This window comes from Neolamprologus brichardi, chromosome 10 (assembly GCF_056152115.1).
Source record: "Neolamprologus brichardi isolate AB-2024 chromosome 10, ASM5615211v1, whole genome shotgun sequence".
Taxonomy (NCBI): domain Eukaryota; kingdom Metazoa; phylum Chordata; class Actinopteri; order Cichliformes; family Cichlidae; genus Neolamprologus; species Neolamprologus brichardi.
In genome coordinates, this window is record NC_142113.1 from 21024251 (window position 1) to 21045367 (window position 21117).

The window sequence follows — 21117 nt, forward strand, 5'->3', positions numbered from 1 at the left end:
CACACACTGGACTGGAGTCTATTGGCTCTCCTCAGTGGAAACTATTCCTCTAACTACATGAAGCACACTTTCCCGAGTGAACGTTGGATGACGCAGCCGAAACTCAGAAAGTGATTTCAGTTATATACCCAATTTGAAAAACGCAATTTCAAGACACAGTGTGCTTTCAGCGTGCTGGAGATGAGATTATGAACGGCTGATTAAGTTAAATGTCAGATAAGGCTGTTCAAGATAGCTAGGATCAAAGTCTGCAGGTATAACTGAGGACTGTCACCTCAGTGCCTCCACACAAGCAGCAAGATAAAGGAGTTTGCATACCACTGCATCAGTCTTTGCATATCCTGTCTGACTCTGCCTGTCTCTCTGTTGCTGGCTGCTTTCACCCATGAAGAGGGTTAACTAACTCTAAAGGAAGCAGACCTATATTACAACAACCCCACGCTTGAGTCAGCTGCGCCGTCTCCACATGTGGATTACTGGCAGAAAGAGAGGGACAAGCTGTCAGTGAGAGCTCCTGCAGTGGTCTGACTGAAACTTCGTCGTATTAATTTGAAGCTTGTGTTAATGACAGAGCGGAATCGGTTCCTCTTTACTGACTCTCCAGCTGCCTGTTCGCGGTGTTCGGCTCTTGCTTCTCTGTACATGGCGACATTGCTGTCCTTTTTGTTGTGTGTCAGTGTGTGATTCAACTCGGTGCCAATGAGCGCAAGTCACAGCTTGTGTGAAGTTCATTATAAGCAACAGGAGCAGCAGCAGCAGAGGAGGAAGAAGAAAGCCTTATAAGGAGCACAAGCAGCGGACAAAGTTGGATTATTGTCAGGCGGAGGGCTTCTTCAGTTTTCCTCTTTGTTAGGTTTTATTTTAACCGCTGGAAGTTATGACTTCGGTGTGGAAAAGACTGCAGCGAGTTGGTAAAAAGGCTTCAAAGTTTCAGTTCATCGCTTCTTACCAGGAACTGGTTTTGGAGTGTACTAAGAAATGGTGAGTAAATGCGCTTTTCTGCATCTATTTGCTCACGATTTTTATTGTTGGAGATGTGGGTAGCCTCCTGATACCGTGTGAAGCTATAATAAGCCTTCTCCCGGCGATGTTTATCTCATATCTTGGGTGTTTTCCGCTACGTTGAGGACGATGAGGGCGTCCCCCATGTGCTGAGCTGACAGTGCGGGTTCGATTCCCCACCCCGCCTGCGTGGACGTGATATGTCCACTGCTGTGACCATGCGCGTGTAGGACCCTCTATAGTGTTCAGTCATGCTCATCGTTGTTAGTTCATGTCTGGGATTTAAATAAACTATTTTATGAGGCTAAAGCTCGTTAGGTTACGCAAAACTTTTGGAAGCTGAAACGTTATATGACTCAAACTGATATACTGAAAGCAAAATAAGTCAAAAGTGTCAGCTTCAGGTGTCAAGGGCAAGGTTTTTAGACTATAGCTAACTAAGCCAGCTACTTAACAAAAGAGAGATAATAAAAGAGTTGATGCAAATAAAACAAAAACTTAGAAAAGACACTACAATGCGATTCAAAAATACAAAAAGAAATGCTGATTTGTCAGCAAAAGTGTGAGGCACTGGCATTAAAAAAAAGGAAACTAAAACTAATTCAATGCAGTCATGTGAAACAGAAAGCTTTCACAGGACTCTGTGCAGTCCTGCCAAGCATGGTGGTGGAGGTGTGATGATTTGGGCTTGTTTTGAAGCGACAGGACCTGGAGACCTTGAAGACATGGGATCAGCCATGAACTCCTGAATAAGAGGCCATCTGTCCTACATCTAAAACTTGACCCAAACTGGGTCATGCAAGAGAACAATGATCCCAAGCACAGCAGCAAATCTATCAAGAGTGGCTGAAAAAGAAAAGAATCGATGTGTTGCAACGGCCCAGTCAAAGTCAACCTGATTGAATTTACTGCAGGAACTTAAGAGAGCTGCGTATAAACAAATGCCAAAAAACCTCAATGAACTGAAGCAACACTGTAAAGAAAAGTGAGCTAAAAATCCTCCATAATGATGTGCGAGACCAATAAAGATACAGAGAAAAGCTCAGTTTAAGTCATTGATGCTAAACGTTTTTAAAGCTACTGAATCATTGTGTGTACTTTGCGTTTCACATAACTGCACGAGGACTCTGAAAACTTTCTTTTTCACGTGACTGGAAGTGGTATTACACATTATCATTAAGATTATTAAAATCCCAAGTGCAATCTCCTCTGTTAACAGCTTCAGCAGCATCTTTAAACTTTCACCCAGTTGTCAGTTCGGACCACACTGCACCTTCTTATCTGTTCAGATTACATTAAATGATGTATTAATTGGGTAAGCGGCTTTCCAGCGCAGACCTCAATAAAGACCAGACTGGCTCAAAAAGGTTTAAAGAGTTTGAACAACAGCAGAAAGACACAGGTATACATCTGTGGTGTAAAACCTATAAAGGCAACTGAGTGATTTACTTCCTACATTCAGAGTGATGAAATCAGAGTCTTTAACTTCCACTGTCATAATGAGACGGAAGAAAAAACAGAAACCACAGACAGAGAAGGAAAGGGAGGAGTAAAGAGGAAGTGAGGACATCACCAGAGATCCATCCAAAGTTTCAGTCATGTGTGCTCAATGTATGTGTTGGTGTTCAACACATGTTTGAACGTGATTAAACTCTGAGGTTACTGACAGGAAGTGAACTCTTTGGCCACATGTAGGTCCCTCTGTGCGCATGTGTCCGTGTTTGAGGGGGTGTTCTAATTCAGTGTTAGCCTGTTATTTAAGATCATCGACTTTCTGTACTGAGACACATGTTCAACAGTAACAAAGGTGGCAATTTTAACTAAAAGAAAGGTTAGGGTTAATCAGGTTGGATAAAAGAAGCAAAAATACAGGGGGGGGGGGGGGAATTTAAAAAGGACCCGGAGACAACATTTAGAAAATGAACTAATGTTGACAGAGGCGGTGAAGTGACACAGGCATAATAAAAGACTTAGCAACAAGACTATTTTTATGTCTTAGAAACGCTTCATGTGACCAAACCATGAGAGATGTTGGTGAGTAAGTGAGCAGGTTTGCTGAGGAAACAGCTACACTTATATCTAACACTTAGCACTGCATGCGAACATTTCAACACAGAGGCGAGTCATGTTTACCACTCATCTAAGCAGTCGTGGGATAAGAAAACTATTGTCTGTTGATCTGTGGTGTGCAGTAATCACATGTTACTGAGCTGTATTGCACCACCATTGTTTGCTTCTTTAAAACCAGTGTCAACTCTCCACCGCTGCCCATTGTAACTGTGCCCAATAGATCTTTTCGCATCTTTGTATTATAGATTATATTTCCTTTCAGCAAATGTTGATGTCTCTGATTTTTATTTAATGTATTCTTCCCGTCTCCTCTGCATCTCTGTGCCTACCAGGCTGTTTCTGATGGCACTCCCTGACCCCCTGACACACATACCGCACAAACACATGTGCTCACAAAGCCTTCTCAGCCATACTTGAACACTGATGCACTGAAACGTGAGACCACATGGGCCATCTAAAAACTATTGCTGTCGTTTTTGTATGTATTGGAATACTTCATGTATAAATGTAATGTAGTAGGGCTTAGCAATGAGATTTAAAGAGTATTATGAGTTATTCCTCCATAGCGGTGAGAGCGGTGCTCTTTGACTCATAGAGAGCACTTGGCTCTCAGACTGCGGGATTTTGAAAGTAGAATGGGAGGCAGAGCCTTAAGCTTTCAGGCCCCTCTTCTGTGGAACCAGCTCCCAGTTTGGATTCTGGAGACAGACGCCCTGTCTAGTTTTAAGATTAAGGTTAAAACTTTCCTTTTTGATAAAGCTTATAGTTATGACTGGATCAAATAACTCTGCACCCTCCCTTACTTACACTTACAATAGGCCTAAGTTGCTCAGGGCTTTCCATGATGCACTATAATTCTGGTTTTGCCAGAGATTTCTTCCTATTAAAAGGGAGCTTTTCCTTCCCACTGACACCAAGTGGGTGTCATCTGATTGTTAGGGTTTTCTCTGTGTTATTACAATATTTTTGTTGTCCACTTTTTAAAAATGTTCAAAAATAGTGCGGTAAAGTGCTGCAAGACAACATACAGAATTATTCTTTCCCTGGCCCAGACAAAGGAATAAATATAAATAATATATAACATTGTTATAGCACTATTATTGACATTTATTACTACTATTTGTAGTAGTATTAGTGGCGGCACAAAGGGGTATTATGTGGATCGGTGTCTGCATTTGTTAGTATCTCGTGTCCTGTTATGGGGGTTCCTCTCTTCCTGTCATAGGCACGCCTTATAAGTCATACAAATTTAGGTCATATGACTGTGCAGCTTCCTGTCTCACATCCTGTGCCAGAGAGGGCTGAGAAATACAATAGAAACACAGAAACAGGTGTTATAAAACACACATTTACAAAAAGACAGGTACACACGTGTAACATGTTTCATGTGGTAACTTGTTGTACTCTAACACTTTAACACGTAAATGCACAGCATCACATCTTCACAGACCTGCATAGATTTGCTGACAACCGTATTCACAAATAAACACACATCATGTTCTTTCATTGGCACAGAGGAATTATTATTCAGCAGTCACAAGATCTCTTACTTGTGTTATCTAGTTTGGATCGTGTCTACTTTGTTCTGAGAACTCTTGCTTATGAACAAAGAGTGTATTAGGTATGACTGACATACAATGGCCTGAGGGAAAATGGCACTTCTGTTTTGATGTGTGTTCGTGTTTCTTTAGGCAACCAGACAAGCTGAGGGTGGTGTGGACCAGGAGGAACAGACGAATGTGTTCCAAGGTGAAGTCACCAAAACACCGCACACATAAACACATACACAACTCCTCACAGCTCTGTTAAAGCGTTATTTCTTGTGCAGCTCCACAGTTGGCAACCTGGAATCAAGAACCCCTACAGAGGCATGGTAGTGTGGCCTGTCCCGGAAAACATCGACATCTCTGTTACTCTCTTCAAGGTACCAACACCCAGTGTACAGAGTGTACTATTTACAATGTAATAACAAAGTAAATGAAAAACCTGAATAAATGAGGGAAACATATAACAAAGGTCAGGGCATAAGTTGTTTCTGGGTGGCTTGAACAAGTTAATCCTTGTGTGAATGGTTTACTGTGGCCCTAAATATTCCAAAAAGTCCCTTTTAGAAAGATCATTTTTAATCCTTGAGTAGTTTAGAATACTTTATTAAGCCAAAGTTTAAACTTAGGCTTTCCTTAGAGTCAAGTTAACACCATGGTTAGCTAGTGGTTAGTCTTATTATTTCACAGCAAGAAGGTTCTGGCTTCAAATGTTCTCACTGGTCTGCTGGGGTGTTTCTGTGTGACTCTGGACCCTGTTCCTGTGTGGGGTTTTTTTTTCAGGTACTCCTCCCACTGTCTCGTCATGCCTAGTCATTTTAGGGTGTTTGGTGATTCCGAATCGATTTAAGGTGTGGAAGTAATAAAGATAAAGAGTTTAATTGCTCAGAATAAAAGAGATGTAGAATATATATGCGGGAAAAGCGGTTGGTAAGTGTGGAAAAGTATATATAAGGATGAATATAGACACTATGACATTAAACATGAGTTAACAAAGTCCTGTTGTAAAACTTCGAACTAAGCATTTTGACAATTTGGCATTCTGAAGTGAACATGATGGATATACCTTTCATTATCATCCTTTGTATCTCCACAAGGGACTATAATTTAAATGTATTTTAGTAAATAAGACTCAAGACCAGCATCTAAGACCATAAACTCAGCAGGAAAGTGTTGACTGAGGTCACAGACAAGGGAACAGAGGCTTATTATTCCATAGACTTCCAAACAACCAGTCTTCTTTTTGCTAAAGGGGCTGCTCTCTGCTGGCCTTTAAAAAGAATGCATGTTTAAGTGCTGGCTGCACTGGAATTGCTTTTAAGTCCATCTTTTAAATAAATTCAATATACAGTCATGTGAAAAAAGTCATTTACACAGAACTCAAATCAGTCCTAAGTACAGTCCATGAATCATCAGCTTATAATCCATCTTTAACAGAAATTCCTTGAAGTAATTGTTTTCTGTGTAACGTTATCAGTGTTTCACATTGCTGTGGAGGAATTTGGGCTACTCTTTTTTTGCTAGAAGTTTCCATTTGTTTATCCACAGCGCTCTTAAGGTCCTGCCACTGCATTTAAATCAAGATGAGATCTGAATTCTGACTTTTTTTCAGTCGTTCTGTTGGAGATTTGTTGCTGTGCTTGATAAACTGCATAATTCTAGCCAGACTGTAGCTGTCAGACAGAAGTTTTAGTCAAACTTGGTGCTGTGCAATATGGCTAAACACCTCCATTCTGGTATCATCTCATTGTTCCAGAAGTCTTGTAGTTTTTTAAGATACAGCATTGCAAAGCTAAGCCATGCTACCACATTCAATATGCAGAGTTACCTACTTTGGTGACTCCCTGTGAAAAAGGGAAAAAACTGAAAGTAGCTTTCTGAGCGTTGCAAAGTCCAGTCTTTCAGACCAGGAAACTGCCCAAACTCCAGCTTCTATTGAGGTGCTCACATGTGTTAGTGATTATTTAATCAAGTGAATTTGATAAGTATCACTTGGCTGCTATTTACCATCTCCTAGAATTAAAACCAGATAATTCCTTCCTTCCTGGACACAGTAACAGTGTACTGCATGTACTCCTGTTTTTCACAGGACTTTATAGAGTTTATGTAGTACACCTGAAGACTCTGGCATATGTGTGGATATGTGGATACAATTTTAGGAGGATGTCCCACTAAACAGTCGGTATTTTTATGATAATCCCCACAGGATGCCAATGCTGATGAATTTGAAGACAAAGAATGGACCTTTGTCATTGAGGGTGTAAGTATCTCTCTATGCCTGACTAAAACTGTTTATAAGTAGAAATAAGTAGAAATCAAAGAATATGGTGTATAATACTTGTTTGTGTTATTTACAGGAAAATAAGGGTCACCGTAAGGTGCTGGCATCCGCTGACATCAACCTGAAGCGGTTTGCTAGCCCCACGCTAACCCAGACTGACCTGACGCTGAAGCTGAAGCCACTGTCTGTCAAAGTGGTGGAGGCCACGCTCAAGCTGTCCCTCTCATGTGTCTTTATTCGAGAGGGAAAAGCCACGTGAGTAGTTTAAGTCACTACTACTTACTTACTCTTACTGCTGTTCTACATCAGGGAGGTGTGACAATAGCACTTTTAACCTGAGTTTAATAAATGAGTCATAGCTTAAAGAGTAAAAGCATTTGAAAACACTTTTTTTCATAAAGAGTGCTTCCTATTGGTGGGGTTGGTAATGAGGTTGTGGTGCATGTTTTTCTTGTTCTTCAGTGATGAAGACATGCAAAGTCTTGCCAGCTTGATGAGCGTCAAACCCACAGATATCGGCAACCTGGACGACTTCAATGAGAGCGATGAAGAAGAGGATAAGAAGTCTGTGACTGCCACAGGTAGGCAGGATTACACCAACACAGTTTTTTGACCTCTTGACATTTCCTTTTCCTCTGCTTTCCTTTTCTGTTCTTATTTCCCGTATGTTTTTCCACTCTGCCCTTTTTCTGCTGCTCCAGTTGTCCCACACACTCTTACCCGTCCAAATCGCCCTGCTCCCCCTCCACCTGACAAGCGACACTCCACGGCATCCACTTTGCCATCCTCAGGTAGCGCTTTCTCCCCCCTTGCTACTCTCACTTACTGTTTGCATCTCTGCCTGTCTCTCACTGGCTAGCTAAGTTTATATATATTGCAGTATTTCACACACTTGTGTCATTTATTCTGTGGTCCTTACCGCATGAATGGACAGTCCTTTGGACACCACATATTTCTCGTCCACATACTAAACATGATTAAGAATCATGTGATGGCAAAATACTGCCACCAATATACTGAAGTTTACGCAGAGACAGCATTGAACACACTGAGGTTTTTGTGTCCAAACAGACATTAGCGCTGCTTCATACGGTTTTCTTTTTTGGATTGCTGCAACTACGTTGTATTTGAATTTGGAGAGACATTCAGACACAGAGGAGTTCTTCCAATTAAATATTTCAACAAGTGGTGCTTAAGGCTCTACAGTATCTTTTAGCTTGACAGTGCCTATTAGCTTTTCTGTAGTGATTATGATTTACTACAACTTGCAGTTTCTCTTTGCAGCATAGCTGTAGGTTGTAGATTTATACAAGCTGTGAACAGCTTCTAAACAACAATTCCAAGATCATCAGTTCAAATAATTGTATAAAAGCACATTTTGCCAAGGTCTTAAAGAAAATCCAAACTGTCACCATTGGATGAGAGGAATGTGGTTGAGGTGTTCAGGAACAACCAGGAACCATCAAGGCTCAGGCCTGCTATGAACCAGGAAGTGCTGGAACACCAGCATCACTGTCCATAGTTAAGTGAGTTTTACATCACCATGAACTGAGAAGGTGCAGAGCAAGAAAGAAGCCTCTGCTCCAAAGTTGATTTGCAGCTCCTCACGTGGAGAAGCCAAATATCTTCTGAAAAAAAGTTTTTGATCGGACGAGACAAAGATTGAAGCTATTTCGCCAAAATGACAAGAAGTATGTTTGGAGTACTAAAGGCGAGGCTTTCAAACCTATGAACAATGCACCAGCTGTCAAGCATGGTGGTGTTGGTAGCGTCATGCTCTGGGACTGTTTTGCTGCCAGTGTTACTGGTAGATTACACAACATTTATGAAATAATGAAGAAGGAGGACGACCTCCAAATTCTTCAACTTTACCACAAGGTTTGGGAACTACACTTAAACGTCAGGTCTGTGCCAGGAAACCAACCCATTTAAATGAACTCTGCCAATTCTGCTAAGAAGACTGCTGAAAACATCCAGCCAGAATTATGCCAGAAGCTTGTTGATGGCTACCAAAATCATCAGGTCAAGAGGAGCATTTAACCAAATAATTGTAGGGGTGTATTTGAGCCTGAATGTATTCTTTTGACCCTGTGTTAATTAGAGAAAATCCTAAATAAAGTCGTTATAGATGTTTACTGCACAATTATTCCACCCCGGAAAAAGAACAATTCAAAGAAATCACTAAACCCCCAAAATTATCATGACGTTCATGCCAATAATGGTCTCAGTAAACTTGTGACCACAACTGTCCAAATGAAGATTTATAAATGGACTTTGGGTTATTTCTTCTTGTATCACACTTAAGAAAGAATACTCATAGGCTTATCTCAAGAGTAACCTAGTTTGCCATTCCATTGCATCATATTCATATGCACATTTCATTCTCTTTTCTTTCTTCCTCTTTCTTTTCTAATCTACTTTCATTAATCTATCCTTCTATCCATCCTTCCATGTATTAATGCAGCCAGTGGAAGTGATGGTGGTCCTTCCAGTCTCGCTGTGCACTCCCGGCCTCCTTTACCAATTGCCCCCCGCCCTTCTCCACGCCGCTCGCGACATCCCTTGTCCACTACTCCTGTCCAGTCAGAGATCCAGCCATTCCCTGGCCCCTCCCCTCAGCCGTCACCCAGGTCCAAGCATAAGAAATCTGCCAATCCTGTTCTTCCTGAAGCTTCTTCTCTGACTGACTCAGCTCCAAGCTCCCAGATCACAGCAGATGCTCCTTCAATCCAGAGTATGCCTTCTGTCTTTCCTCTGCCTGACGTGCCCACCCACACTCCATCTCCTAAATCCTCTGAATCTGTGTCTCCTTTACCTCCTGCCTCACTGGTGTCAGTTCCTGTGAATTCTTCATCCAGTTGCAGTGAAGGTGCTGCTGACTCAAGCACACCCTCTTCTCTGTCCTCAAAGCCTGCCTGTGCACCTCCCATGAGCATTTCTTCTGTACCTCCCAAACTTCCCTCCACTTCACCGTCATCACCTGAGCCCATTGTAACATCATCTTCCATCACTTTACAGAAGTCTTCACTAACCGTATCTACTTCTCTCCCGCATAAACCCAAATCCACTGGCTCCCAGCCCCTTTCTATCAAATCTTCCTTCCCAACAAAATCTACCCCGTCCTCTGAACCGCCATCATCTCACCCTCCACTCACCTGGACCATCTCTCAGCCTCCCTCTCTGCCAAAAATCTTCCAGTCAGGCTCTGCAAAAGGTAATGAGAGGCTGGCTGGTAGACAGGCATGCTGCATGCTTCAGACAAACTGATGAATGATGTGTGACCGTCTGATTTTGTTTCGACTTTTGCATGATTTAGCTTCATGCCCATGGAAACAGATAGAGTGAAACAGAGAATCGACTGCACTCTGGATTATGTTGTGTTGGGAGGAAGCTATATGCATGTTCAGGTTGTGATGATTTCAGAATTTTGAGTGAAACATCTGAATGTTGTGTGACTGTCTCAGAGCAAGATAAATTAGTTGTTTATGCTCATTCTTATATTCATTTTTTAAATAGTTTGCCTCTTTTCATTTAACATCAGTCAACATTCAAAGTCTGCTCTGTCTGTCTAATATTAGCTGTTTGCTAAATCCTTCATGTAACTGAATCCATGTGGCTTGTGTACAGGCGTTAGTTACATCTATATATTTAAATGAGCCACCCATCTGTCATTTATGTACCATTACAAATATATACTTGACTGACTCTGACAGTAGCTCTTCATGTAGACAACAATTTGAAGAGATAAGAATGAAGAAAAGATGTGTTTTTGCGACAGGCAGCCAGCAACAAAGTGCCTAAAGATTTAAAGATACCATTTATTTTCTAGGTTTGTTCTGTTTAAACACAACACTGGTCCATCCCTTGAGTTAGGTGCCTTTTTTATCCTTCAGTGATTCATAGGTCATTTTTAAGTGGCTTAATAAATGAAAAGCTTTTGGCCCTTTAAAAATACATACAAAAACACATACAGATACAGACCCAAGAAGGCATTTTTAAGGATTTCATAGTTATAAAGTGAATAAAATAAAATATTGTACATAACTCTTTTCTATATGTCTTTAAACTGGAACAATGTTGTTAGCTCACTCTTTCCTCATACCAACTTTAGTCTTTCTTTCTTCCTCTTATGTTCACACTTCTCTTCTCCTCAGCTCCTGTTTCATACCAGCGGCGCCCCCCAGAGGTTCAAACTGCAGATGATTCTGCTTCAGCCTCTGGTCTGTCTCTGTATTTACAGTCTTAACAAAAGCAATGCCTATCCTCTCTGTTCTCTGTTTAATAACTTAAACATTTTGTGTTACCCTCTGACAGGACATTCTCACATTTTCAGACCTCAAATTGTTAAGTCAGTCGCCCGCCCAACTTCTCCCTCTCCTTTTTCTTCTGATGCCCCTCTTCTTTCATCCGTACCCCCTCTTCCAAAATCTCCCACCTCTAGCTCAGAGTCAGGTAATTGAAGGCAGCTTTTCCTATTTCTGAGCTTTCATAGGTTCTGTAGTTATTTCTCTGTGTTTTTCCTCTGTCTTCATCCTGTGAATCATCCTTCCTGTCATTCCTTTTCATTTTCCAGGTGCTCACGGAGCAAAGTTGAAATCTGACTCTGTTAGAGCTGATGGGGACATCGCCCCCGTTCCTCTGTTAACTAGTCCTGATCTTGATGCCCTCTGTGACCCAGTGGCTCCAGTCTGTCCTGCTTCTATCCTCTGCACTTCACCCGCTCAATCCTCTTCTCTACCAAAGCCTGCCTTTCTCTCCTCACCTCTCACTGTAACTCGTCCTTCTGCTCCTCCAGCACATACCAGCTCCAGTCGGTCAGGTACACTAGCCTGCAAATCATCCTCATTTCAAAGACATTTTCCTCATTCTTCTATCTGAAAATATCCAATTTAAAGCAAAAACAGTCTTTCCTCCTTTTGTGCAAAGTATGTTCTGATCTTTCCTTCTCATTCTGTGTAGGCTTAACATTCCCCCTCGCTCAGGTGGATGAGGAAACGACCTCAGCAGTGAAAGAAGCAGCCGCAAGCCCTCTGCACCAATCCAAGGATTCCCCGAAAAACAAAGGGACAGCTTTACACAGCAAGATGTCCACTCAGCCAGTCAGAGCAGCCCAGGATTCAAAGGTGACCATCGCAGAAAACAAAGTCGGACCATTGCGGATCAGGTGAGGTCATGGGACGATATCACATGAAGGGATAAATTTAGATTGCAAGGTTTGGTGCCTTGAAGATATGTTTGGCCTGAAACTGCTGTGTGAGTGGAAAATCTGTCAGACCACAAAGGTTACGCTGTGTCTTGTGGACTGGGAGCAGATCTAACTGAGTGCAGGAGAAACAGCAAAGATGACAACACTTATTCATATTGAAACAAAGACAAAAAGTTAGAAGGCTCACTTTTTTCTTCTTCCTGTAATCTTTTTGATTTGTTTTTAAAGGCAGTCTTAGATGTGCTGTATGTTTGAATTTGCGATACCGTTTTAAGGAATAAGGAAATCTTTTTTTGGGAGATTTAAACATAAAAAATAAATTGATGACCTCAAGTATTAACCAAATGACCTCAAGCTGTTATGCTCACATAAAAACTGGAAGCAGTGGAAACAGGTTACCTGAATTGGCAACAAAGACAAGATATGAGCTCCTAATAAGTGAGTTTTAGAAGAGCTCATCGACTCAGTCTGATGTGTCAGTCTGGACTTTGATGCTGTACAAAGGTAACCGTCTGCTGGTGGAGGCTTCATGTTTAGTGGAAATCTGTGAACGCTGCAAGACAACAAATAAGCATATTTCCCTAAACAGCCATCTAAGACACCCAGATTTAACTATTCAATACCACTGATAACATAGCTGCTGGACAGCAACGCTCCTACAATTGTTTGGTCCTATTTTCAAACAAAAATGGAACAAACTATAAAAACCTAATAAGGAGCATTGATCATTGGCTTATCAGCTCTAACGATCATCCAAATTATCCCCAAAAATTAGTGCTTCAGCCTGCTGTTCATGTTTCTAGATGTAGGTCTGCGATAATTGTCAGTGTGCACTTCCCCAGCGCAGCACAGTTGCTTCTTGTTTGTGATTGTGCTTCCATGATGCTAACATATGCCAACAGTTGCAAAGTGCTTTGATTTCTGCCTCCTGTTGCCTTGAAATCCTGGTCTGGTCTGCACTCTCAGCTTTCTGTTATCTCAGCTGCTTATCTGTTGAGCCTGACCTCCAATATTTCTGTCCCTAGTCCTCCCCAGACCCGCTCAGAGCTGATCATAGCGCCACCCCCTCCTTGGCCCTTTGCTTCCTGCGAGCGCACCACTCCCCAGCAGCCCTCCACCACTGTCGTGGCAGCATTTATAACTCCTAAACAGCCCAATGTTCCAGAGCAAATTGATGTTAAAAAGCCTTCCAGTGAGAGTATTAGTAGCTCCATTAACACAGAAAAGCCGTCCTTGGCAAAGCCAGAGCCAGAGCCTGACTTTGATGATGTCATCTTTGAGTCGCCTAACCAGAGACAAGAATCAAGGGGTTTGTTTCTGGAAGAGGATGACTCTAAGCACGATACTATCAAAAGGTGTCCCCCAGGGTGAGTATTTATATTCAAGGATGCAATCAGGAGTAATTATTTTCGAAAACGAATGCTAAGGTTGCAGAATGTGAAGTGATGATGAAGGTGATACACGCAGACAGAGAAATAAAGCCTTAAGGTATATTGTGTATCTGTTCTGCAGTCTTGAACAAAAAACCAATGAAAAGAAGTACGGAGAAAAGCAATTAGAGGGAGCAGCAAATGCAAAGGAGCAGGAGAAGCAGAGGGAGGCAGAAATTCAAAAGAAACAAGAGGAGGAAAGGAGGCAAAAAGAGGAAGAGCAAAAGGCCATGTTTTTAAAGCAAGAAGAGAGGAGAAAACATGAGGAAGAGAAGAAGAGACTGTTGGAAGAGGAGAAGAAGCGACTCTTACAGGAGGAGGAAGAGATCAAGAAGGAGAAAGAAAGGATGAAACGTGAGGAGGAGAGACTCCTGAAGGAGAAGAAAGAGAAACAGGAGAAACTGAGGGTAGAAGAGGAGATGAGGAAGCGAGATGAGGAGGAGAGGAGAAAAAGAGAGGAAGAGAGGAGACTCCTGGAGCTGGAGGAGGAAAAGGAAAAACTCCAGAGGGAGGAGGAGAGAAGACTTGAAAGAGAAAGATTCATCAAAAAGATGAAGGAAGAGGAGGAGAAAAAGATAGAGGAGAGGAGAGCAGTTGAGGAGCAAAGAAAAAGAAGGGAGGAAGAGAAAAAGAGGCTCGCGGAGGAAGAGGAAAAAAGAAAGGTGGAGGAGAAACGCTTGAAAGAGGCCAAAGAGAAGGAGCAGCAGAAAATAATAGAGGAGGAAGCGAGAAGAAAAAGGGAGGAGGAGGAGAAAAAACTCAAAGAGTCAGAGGAGAGAAAGAAGAGAGAAGTGGAAGAAAAGGAGAGACGACTCAAAGAGGAGAGAGAGAAGGAGATAGAAAGGATGGAGAGGAAGAAAAAGGAAGAGGAAGAGAAAAGACGTGAAGAGGAGGAGAGGAGAGAGAGGCTCGTAAAGGAGCAGAAAGAAAAGGAGAGGATAGTAAGGGAGGAAATGGAGAGAATTAATAGGGAAGAAGAAGAAAAGAAGAGGCACCTACAAGAGGAGAGGAGAAGGCAGGAGGAGAGGAGAGAGAGGCTCGTAAAGGAGCAGAAAGAAAAGGAGAGGATACAAAGGGAGGAAATGGAGAGAATCAAAAGGGAAAAAGAAGAAAAGAAGAGGCGACTTCAAGAGGAGCTGAGAATACAGGAGGCAGAGAAGAAGAAAAAGGAGGAGAGGGAGAGAAAAAAGAAGGAAGATGAGGTGAAGAGGCAGAGAGAGGAGAAAGAGAAAGCTGAAAGGAAAGTGAAAGAGGAAGAAGACAGGAAAAAGAATGAAGAAAAACAAAAGCAGAAGCTGCAGGAGGAGGAGATGGAGAGAAGAAAGAAGAAGGAGGAGGCTCGAGCAGCATCGGTCTGCAGTCTGGAGGCCAACAGGTCAGATGAAGACAAAGAAAAGATGAAAACGGTTTCCTCCATTTCTGAGTTAAACACACACACGCCCCCTGCTGGTACCAAACACGCCAACACGGCTCTTAAAAATGTGACACAAACAAAACCTCCTGCTCCTCACTTCCCTCCGCTGGTCAAAAGCAGCACTGCATCCAAGCAGCTTCCCTCACAAATTCCCAACCAATCACAAGACAGAGAGAATGCCCCTCCATCAGTCTGTAAACCAAACTCCAGCGAGCGGTGAGTTATAGTTCTGAAATAAGTGGTGATTTCACTCTGTGCGTGCTGATTGCGCTTTGTGTGGTCTTTAAACACAGATGGCTTCTTCTTTAATCAGCAAATGAAATCAGAGAGACTCAAAACTTGAAACTGAGTTCGTGATCTTAAAAATCTCTTATTTCCGACTTAAAGCTGCGTGAAGCTGAATCCGTCTGATTACTTTGTGGTGATTTTTTCAGGATTCTCTGCTCTCTCGCCTAATACTTCTGCCAAGGAGGTCATGTTTTTGTAGCTTTCCCATGTTTGTTATTCTGTACTTAAACACAAAGCTGAATTATTGGTTTAAAGTCAACAAACGGCTTAAAATGTATAATTTATGATTCTTACAAGTGTGCTATGTGTTGTCAACATAGTACTGTATAAACATTTAAAATATCCTCTCACTTTCAAGTTCAAAATATTGATCTCATGGCCAAATTTATAATAATGCTATATAGATCTATTTAAAACTATGTTTCTTACTGCCACTGCTTGTACTGAAGTATAAGGTTACTTTAGACCTCTGACCTCTTGTGAAAGGTCAAATAAGCTGCCTTTGTTTGTATTAGATGGTAAATGGTAAATGGCCTGTATTTATATAGCGCTTTACTAGTCCCTAAGGACCCCAAAGCGCTTTACATATCCAGTCATCCACCCATTCACACACAAGCTACAGGTGATAGCAAGCTACATTGTAGCCACAGCCACCCTGGGGCGCACTGACAGAGGCGAGGCTGCCGGACACTGGCGCCACCGGGCCCTCTGACCACCACCAGTAGGCAACGGGTGAAGTGTCTTGACCAAGGACACAACAACCGAGACTGTCCAAGCCGGGGATCGAACTAGCAACCTTCCGATTACAAGGCGAACTCCCAACTCTTGAGCCAAGATCGCCCCGAATATTAGCAACATTCAGGAAATGATACGGGTATATGAGGATTATAAATAACACTTAAATTATAGTTTGCATCCAAATATCAGGTCACATTTGACCTCTGACCTCACTTTTACATTTCACATCTGCTTTTTATTTAAGTTAATCCCAAAATGTGTTACATCTTTGAAGACAAATATAATTTATGTAATATATATATATAATATATATAGTATAATGCTATATAATAAGCTGAAGGTATTCAGCTTAATAAAGTGAATATATACGAAACACAGTACTGTTCCCTTAGAAGTACATACTGCCCAGAGTGTGAGCAGCTTTGGTGGAGGTTTGCATCCTGCTGTAATAACTGGTGCTGATATCGGTGATCTTGCCCCTGGTATATCTCAGCTGTCCGTCATCGCTCACCCCTACTTCTGTTTGTTTTTTATAATTAATAATGGCTGTCCTCTGCTCCTTTTCATCCTGTTTTTCCTTTCTTTTATTCACTTTTCCTCTTTCTCTCCAGTCTCGGGCAACTGTCTCTCATAAGCGAAGGTTCACTGTCAAACATTGTTGTGCCAGAAAAGAAAGTCTCTGCCACATGTACTCTGCCTGGCCCTGCTGTTCAGCCAACAGCCCAGAATAAAGCAGTTATATTAGAGGTCTCGATGGTGGTGCCACCTCAACAGAGGCTGTCTGATGCAGAGGTTCCTCTATGGAAAGTGCTAGAAGGGAGAACTGAAAAAACCTCTGCCGAGGAGGGTACAAAACCTTTGTGCAGAGGGTAAGAACAGACTAGGGGGCACATCTTTGTCTGCGTCTCTGCTTAATCCTCTTGTTTGTGCTTCGCATGCCTCGCTAATTGTTTGGTTTCTTAACGATGTTTGTACAAAATGCCAATTAGTGGATATATCCTTCATGTGGTTTTCCCTCTCTTCTAGCTCACATGGAGAGGATGCTGCTGAGGTGCACACGCCTGTTAGGCAAGAGAGCCAACCAGTTAAAGCAAAAGATGGAGATGAACATCATATTGCCGCACCATCTGCTCAGCCCAGCGCACCAGCAGTTAAAAAGGAGCCTAAAGAGCCAGAGGGACCCAGGGTGGAATCAGCACCCTCAGTCGAGGTTCCCCCCCAAGAAGCTGGAGAGCGCGTGACTATGGCGTTGGAGCCACTTCAGCCCTCAAAACCAAAACCAGAACCAGAACTGCGGCCGGAACAAGTTCTTCATCCATCAGGAAAACCACAACAGGAGGGAGCAGATGAGGAGAAACCAGCCGATGCCGTGCCTGGTGGTCACGAGCATTTCATCAACAATAAGGACCCAGTGTGCGAGGCAGAAAAACAGCTGTGGGCAGCTGTGGAGGAGACCACCACCGAGATAGGAGTGGAAAAAGGGATGGAAAGTAGTGAAAGCAAGGAAGCGAAGGAGGAGAAGCTGAAAGAGGAGGAAGGTGTAATAGGGGGGTGAGTCAGCGATGGTTGCTTGCAGTGTTTGCTGCATGGCGTGACACCACATGCGCATTTTAATGGCTAACGTTCCTCTGGGCGCTGCAGCCTATCAAGTGCTTACTCCGCAACTGCAACTAACCTCACCTGAAGCTGTTTTCTTTATATTGACCTCTGTCTGTGCTGCAGTGGTATTTCAAATTGAGCGGTTTGATGAGAGCTTTACACAAGTATATAATGGACCTGTGTGTGTGTGTGTGTGTGTGTGTGTGTGTGTGTGTGTGTGTGTGTGTGTGTGTGTGTGTGTGTGTGTGTGTGTCTGGTAGTGCTGAGAAATGTGCGCACACAGAGGAAGATGTCTGTGTTGCAGAGCAGCAGAGGGAGGCGCCTGCTGGTTTCATGTCAGCAGTAGTTGGGGTGTTATACAGAGGGTGAGTCTCTCTGTGTGTCTGTGTGTGTCCGTGTGTGTGTGCTACTGTGTGGACTTCTACTGTGTGTTTTTCTATCCAGATATGCTTTTATTGCAACGGGTTGCCATTAACGAAGCCCCTAAAGATACCATTTAAAATTGGTTCTTTCTTAAGTTGTCTAATTCAATTCAATTTTATTTATACAGCGCCAAATCACAACAACTGTTGCCTCAAGGCGCTTTATATTGTAAGGTAGACTCTACAATAATACATACAGAGAAAAACCCAACAATCATATGACCCCCTATGAGCAAGCACTTTGGAACAGAGGAAAGGAAAAACTCCCTTTTAACAGAAAGAAACCTCTGGCAGTACCAGGCTCAGGGAGGGACGACCATCTGCCATGACTGGCTGGGATGAGTGAGGGAAGACAGGACAAAAGACATGCTGTGGAAGAGAGCCAGAGATTAATAACAAGTATAATTCAGTGCAGAGAGGTAGACACTAACACTGGTTCATCCCTTGAGTTAGGATCCTTATTTAGGCTGCAGTGATTCATTGGTCAGTGTTGTGATATGTTAAAAAAACTAACTATTAACTATTGCTCATCATGATTTTAAAAATTACACACACAAAAAAAATAAAATTCTAGCTCCTTGGATGCAAAATGTAAAGAAATTAAGGGTGGTAGTGTAAGTAAAACATTTAATACATTAACCTCATTATGTAAGAGCCTACACGTTAATGCATTATTACCTCATCTCTACAAAAGTTGCTGCGTGGCAACCTTCAGTGAAGTACTGAAACATTTTGATGTTTATTAACTGCTTTTGTGGCATTTAAACTGGCTGCATATAAAAGCATCCATCGCTGGAGAATGCACCGTCCAGTGGATCTTTGTGATTGTTTTGATTATGTGGTGGGCTGGCTTTGCCAATGTGGTTTTTAAGTATTGAGTGGCTCTTTGAGGATTCATCTTGCATATGTAGCTGCTGGCTTGTCTGTGAGCCGATCTGAGCTCTCAGCTCTGTGCCACCAGAAAGTATTTCACTTGTTCCTAATCCCGTCAAAGAGAAAAATCGGTATGCTGTGCAGAGTTGCTCTCGCTGTAGCAAACAGTGTTTCTTTTGGGTGCTTTTGCACGGCATTTTGGAAAAGCACCAAAACAAAGTCTGAGAAGGAACTATTTTTAATCAAGCATGTTGTCTGACCTTCTGTCACAGTGTTCAGAGCTCATGAAGCAGGTCATTTTCGGGTGAGCTCTGTCTCACAGTTTTCCTGTTGTTCGTATCTGCCCTTTAGCTACGAGACAGTGGCCTCCATCCTGAACACATCAGGATCGACTCTTGCAGGTCAACCGCAACCCTCTATCAAACAGCCATGCCACCTTATAAATAATGAACTCCAGCCATGTTTACATGAAGTAGATCCGGAGATCTTGTGTTCCTCTGAGGCGGATAATGATCCACCGATTCCCATTGATGTGGACATTTTGCCACCCACAGACTTCTCTGACACAGCAGAGAGTCAGGCGACTGCAGAAGAAAAAGTTTCTGAGACTCAGAAAAAAGAGTGCTCATCTTTAAACGAGGCACACAATCTGGTGGCAATTCTGAGAAGAGCTGCTAGTGAACAGGAGAACGAAAGAGAAGGGAACAGGGAGAGAGAGGAGAGAGAAAAGGTGGAAAACATCAAGAGGGCAGAGAAGGAAGAGAGAGACAGGAAGGAGCTGGAAGAGGAAGCAACGAAAGAGAAACACAGGTTGGAGAGGGAAAAAGAAGAGGCAAGAAAGAGGTTGGGAAAAGGGAGAAAGGAGATGAGGATGAGTGAGAGAGAAGGGATGAAAGAGGGAAAGGAAGAAAGGAATGGAGTGGAAGAAACAAGGGAAGGGAACGAGCATAAAGAGAAAAGGGAGACAGAGCCCGAAACAAAGCAACAGAGAAAGGATGTCAATGAGGAAGTAAAGAAAAAAGAGAAGAAAGGAAAAGGAAAGGAGGACAACCATGGAGAAACCCCACAGTGGAGGACAGAAGCCCTTCCTGTTCTTGCTTTAGAACAAGTCAACCAGAAAGTGGATAGCAGCCAACAAAACAACTGTCCGCCACTGAGGGAGGTAGAATTAGAGGATATTGCATATGATGAGAGGTCACAAGGTAATAATGAGGAATCAGGATTCAGTTCTGATCCTAAACTAGCAAACACTGTAATATCTAATGCTGAAGTATTGACCAGACTGGCTGATTCTGCCCCTGCAGCCAAAATTAAAACCAACAAAGCTGAGGACTATGTTTGTATTGTTAAGAAAACCATGGATGATCCTGGCTTCAAATCACTTAAAAAAGGCAAATCCTATCTTAAACATGGAGCCATCCCAGAGTGGCTGAGAGAGGATGATGTTGAGGAAATATCATATGAGAGGGGACAGGAAGATCTTGGATCCATCTGGCTGGCTGAGCTGTACATGGAAGGGGAAGCAGGGTGAGTAAGGGGTATGGGAGAGATAAATAGCCACAGGGAGAGAGGTGAGTAAATAGAGCTGAGATGAGAGAGTTGTGCTCGTTGCTTCTAATGGATCTCTGGACTGTGTTTTCTTTAACTCCGGGGGAAATCACGTTAGTTAAACCCCACTGAGCGTTTGGCCTGGCATGTCTTTCTCATGAAAGAGTCATGTATTCGCATGTGAATCATACATGCAACCTTCCAAAGAACATCATTAGACCATTATTGTTGTTCTGGATTAATGTTAGAGTTATTAGTATTATTTGAGCAGACAAAGAACAGCCTTAGCTATGGATTTATGTGGGATGTCAAAGTGCTCTAAACACTTCATATATGTCCCATCTTCTCCTCAGCTTCCTAATTCACTGTGACCTAAACTCCATGCTTATTGGAGTCGACTGGTGCTTACATAGCACGCTTCTACTCAGTTGAACAGTTCTTTATTTCCATTTACTGTAAACTGAGGAGGGTAATAATCAAAGTTAAGATTATGTTATCTTTCAGTGTTTCAGTGCCAGTGTAGCCCATTGATAGTCTCCTGTAAATCTATGGAAAAATTGCAAATATGAACTTTTAGTAGTTAACCATAGGCTTTCAGTTGTTGTTTAGACAAATGTGTAGCAGTAAATCTTGCAAGCATGAAAATAAAAAGGCATGCAATGGATGTATGTGCATCTACTGCATGAGTTATTTTTGCTGTCT

The 21117-nt window shown here is 42.4% G+C and overlaps 1 protein-coding gene across 12 annotated transcripts in view; it reads left to right on the plus strand.

Annotated features, from left to right (window-relative positions):
• Positions 1-21117, plus strand: part of ehbp1l1b (EH domain binding protein 1-like 1b) — a 29472-nt gene continuing 8355 nt past the window's right edge. For 2 of the 12 annotated variants that reach the window (XM_087847387.1, XM_087847388.1), the window contains exons 1-17: positions 1-981; positions 4764-4821; positions 4901-4996; positions 6823-6876; positions 6974-7152; positions 7360-7478; positions 7599-7688; positions 9362-10111; positions 11052-11117; positions 11212-11349; positions 11471-11716; positions 11857-12061; positions 13129-13470; positions 13616-15163; positions 17000-17524; positions 17833-17937; positions 19219-20394. In XM_087847387.1, coding sequence (XP_087703513.1) covers positions 878-981; positions 4764-4821; positions 4901-4996; positions 6823-6876; positions 6974-7152; positions 7360-7478; positions 7599-7688; positions 9362-10111; positions 11052-11117; positions 11212-11349; positions 11471-11716; positions 11857-12061; positions 13129-13470; positions 13616-15163; positions 17000-17524; positions 17833-17937; positions 19219-20394 — 5801 coding nt within the window. In that variant the 5' untranslated portion in view covers positions 1-877. Of the gene's footprint in view, positions 982-4763; positions 4822-4900; positions 4997-6822; positions 6877-6973; positions 7153-7359; positions 7479-7598; positions 7689-9361; positions 10112-11051; positions 11118-11211; positions 11350-11470; positions 11717-11856; positions 12062-13128; positions 13471-13615; positions 15164-16584; positions 16843-16999; positions 17525-17832; positions 17938-19218; positions 20395-21117 lie in introns of all 12 variants that reach the window. The other 10 variants (XM_087847398.1, XM_087847389.1, XM_087847395.1 and 7 more) reach the window with 10 other exon arrangements.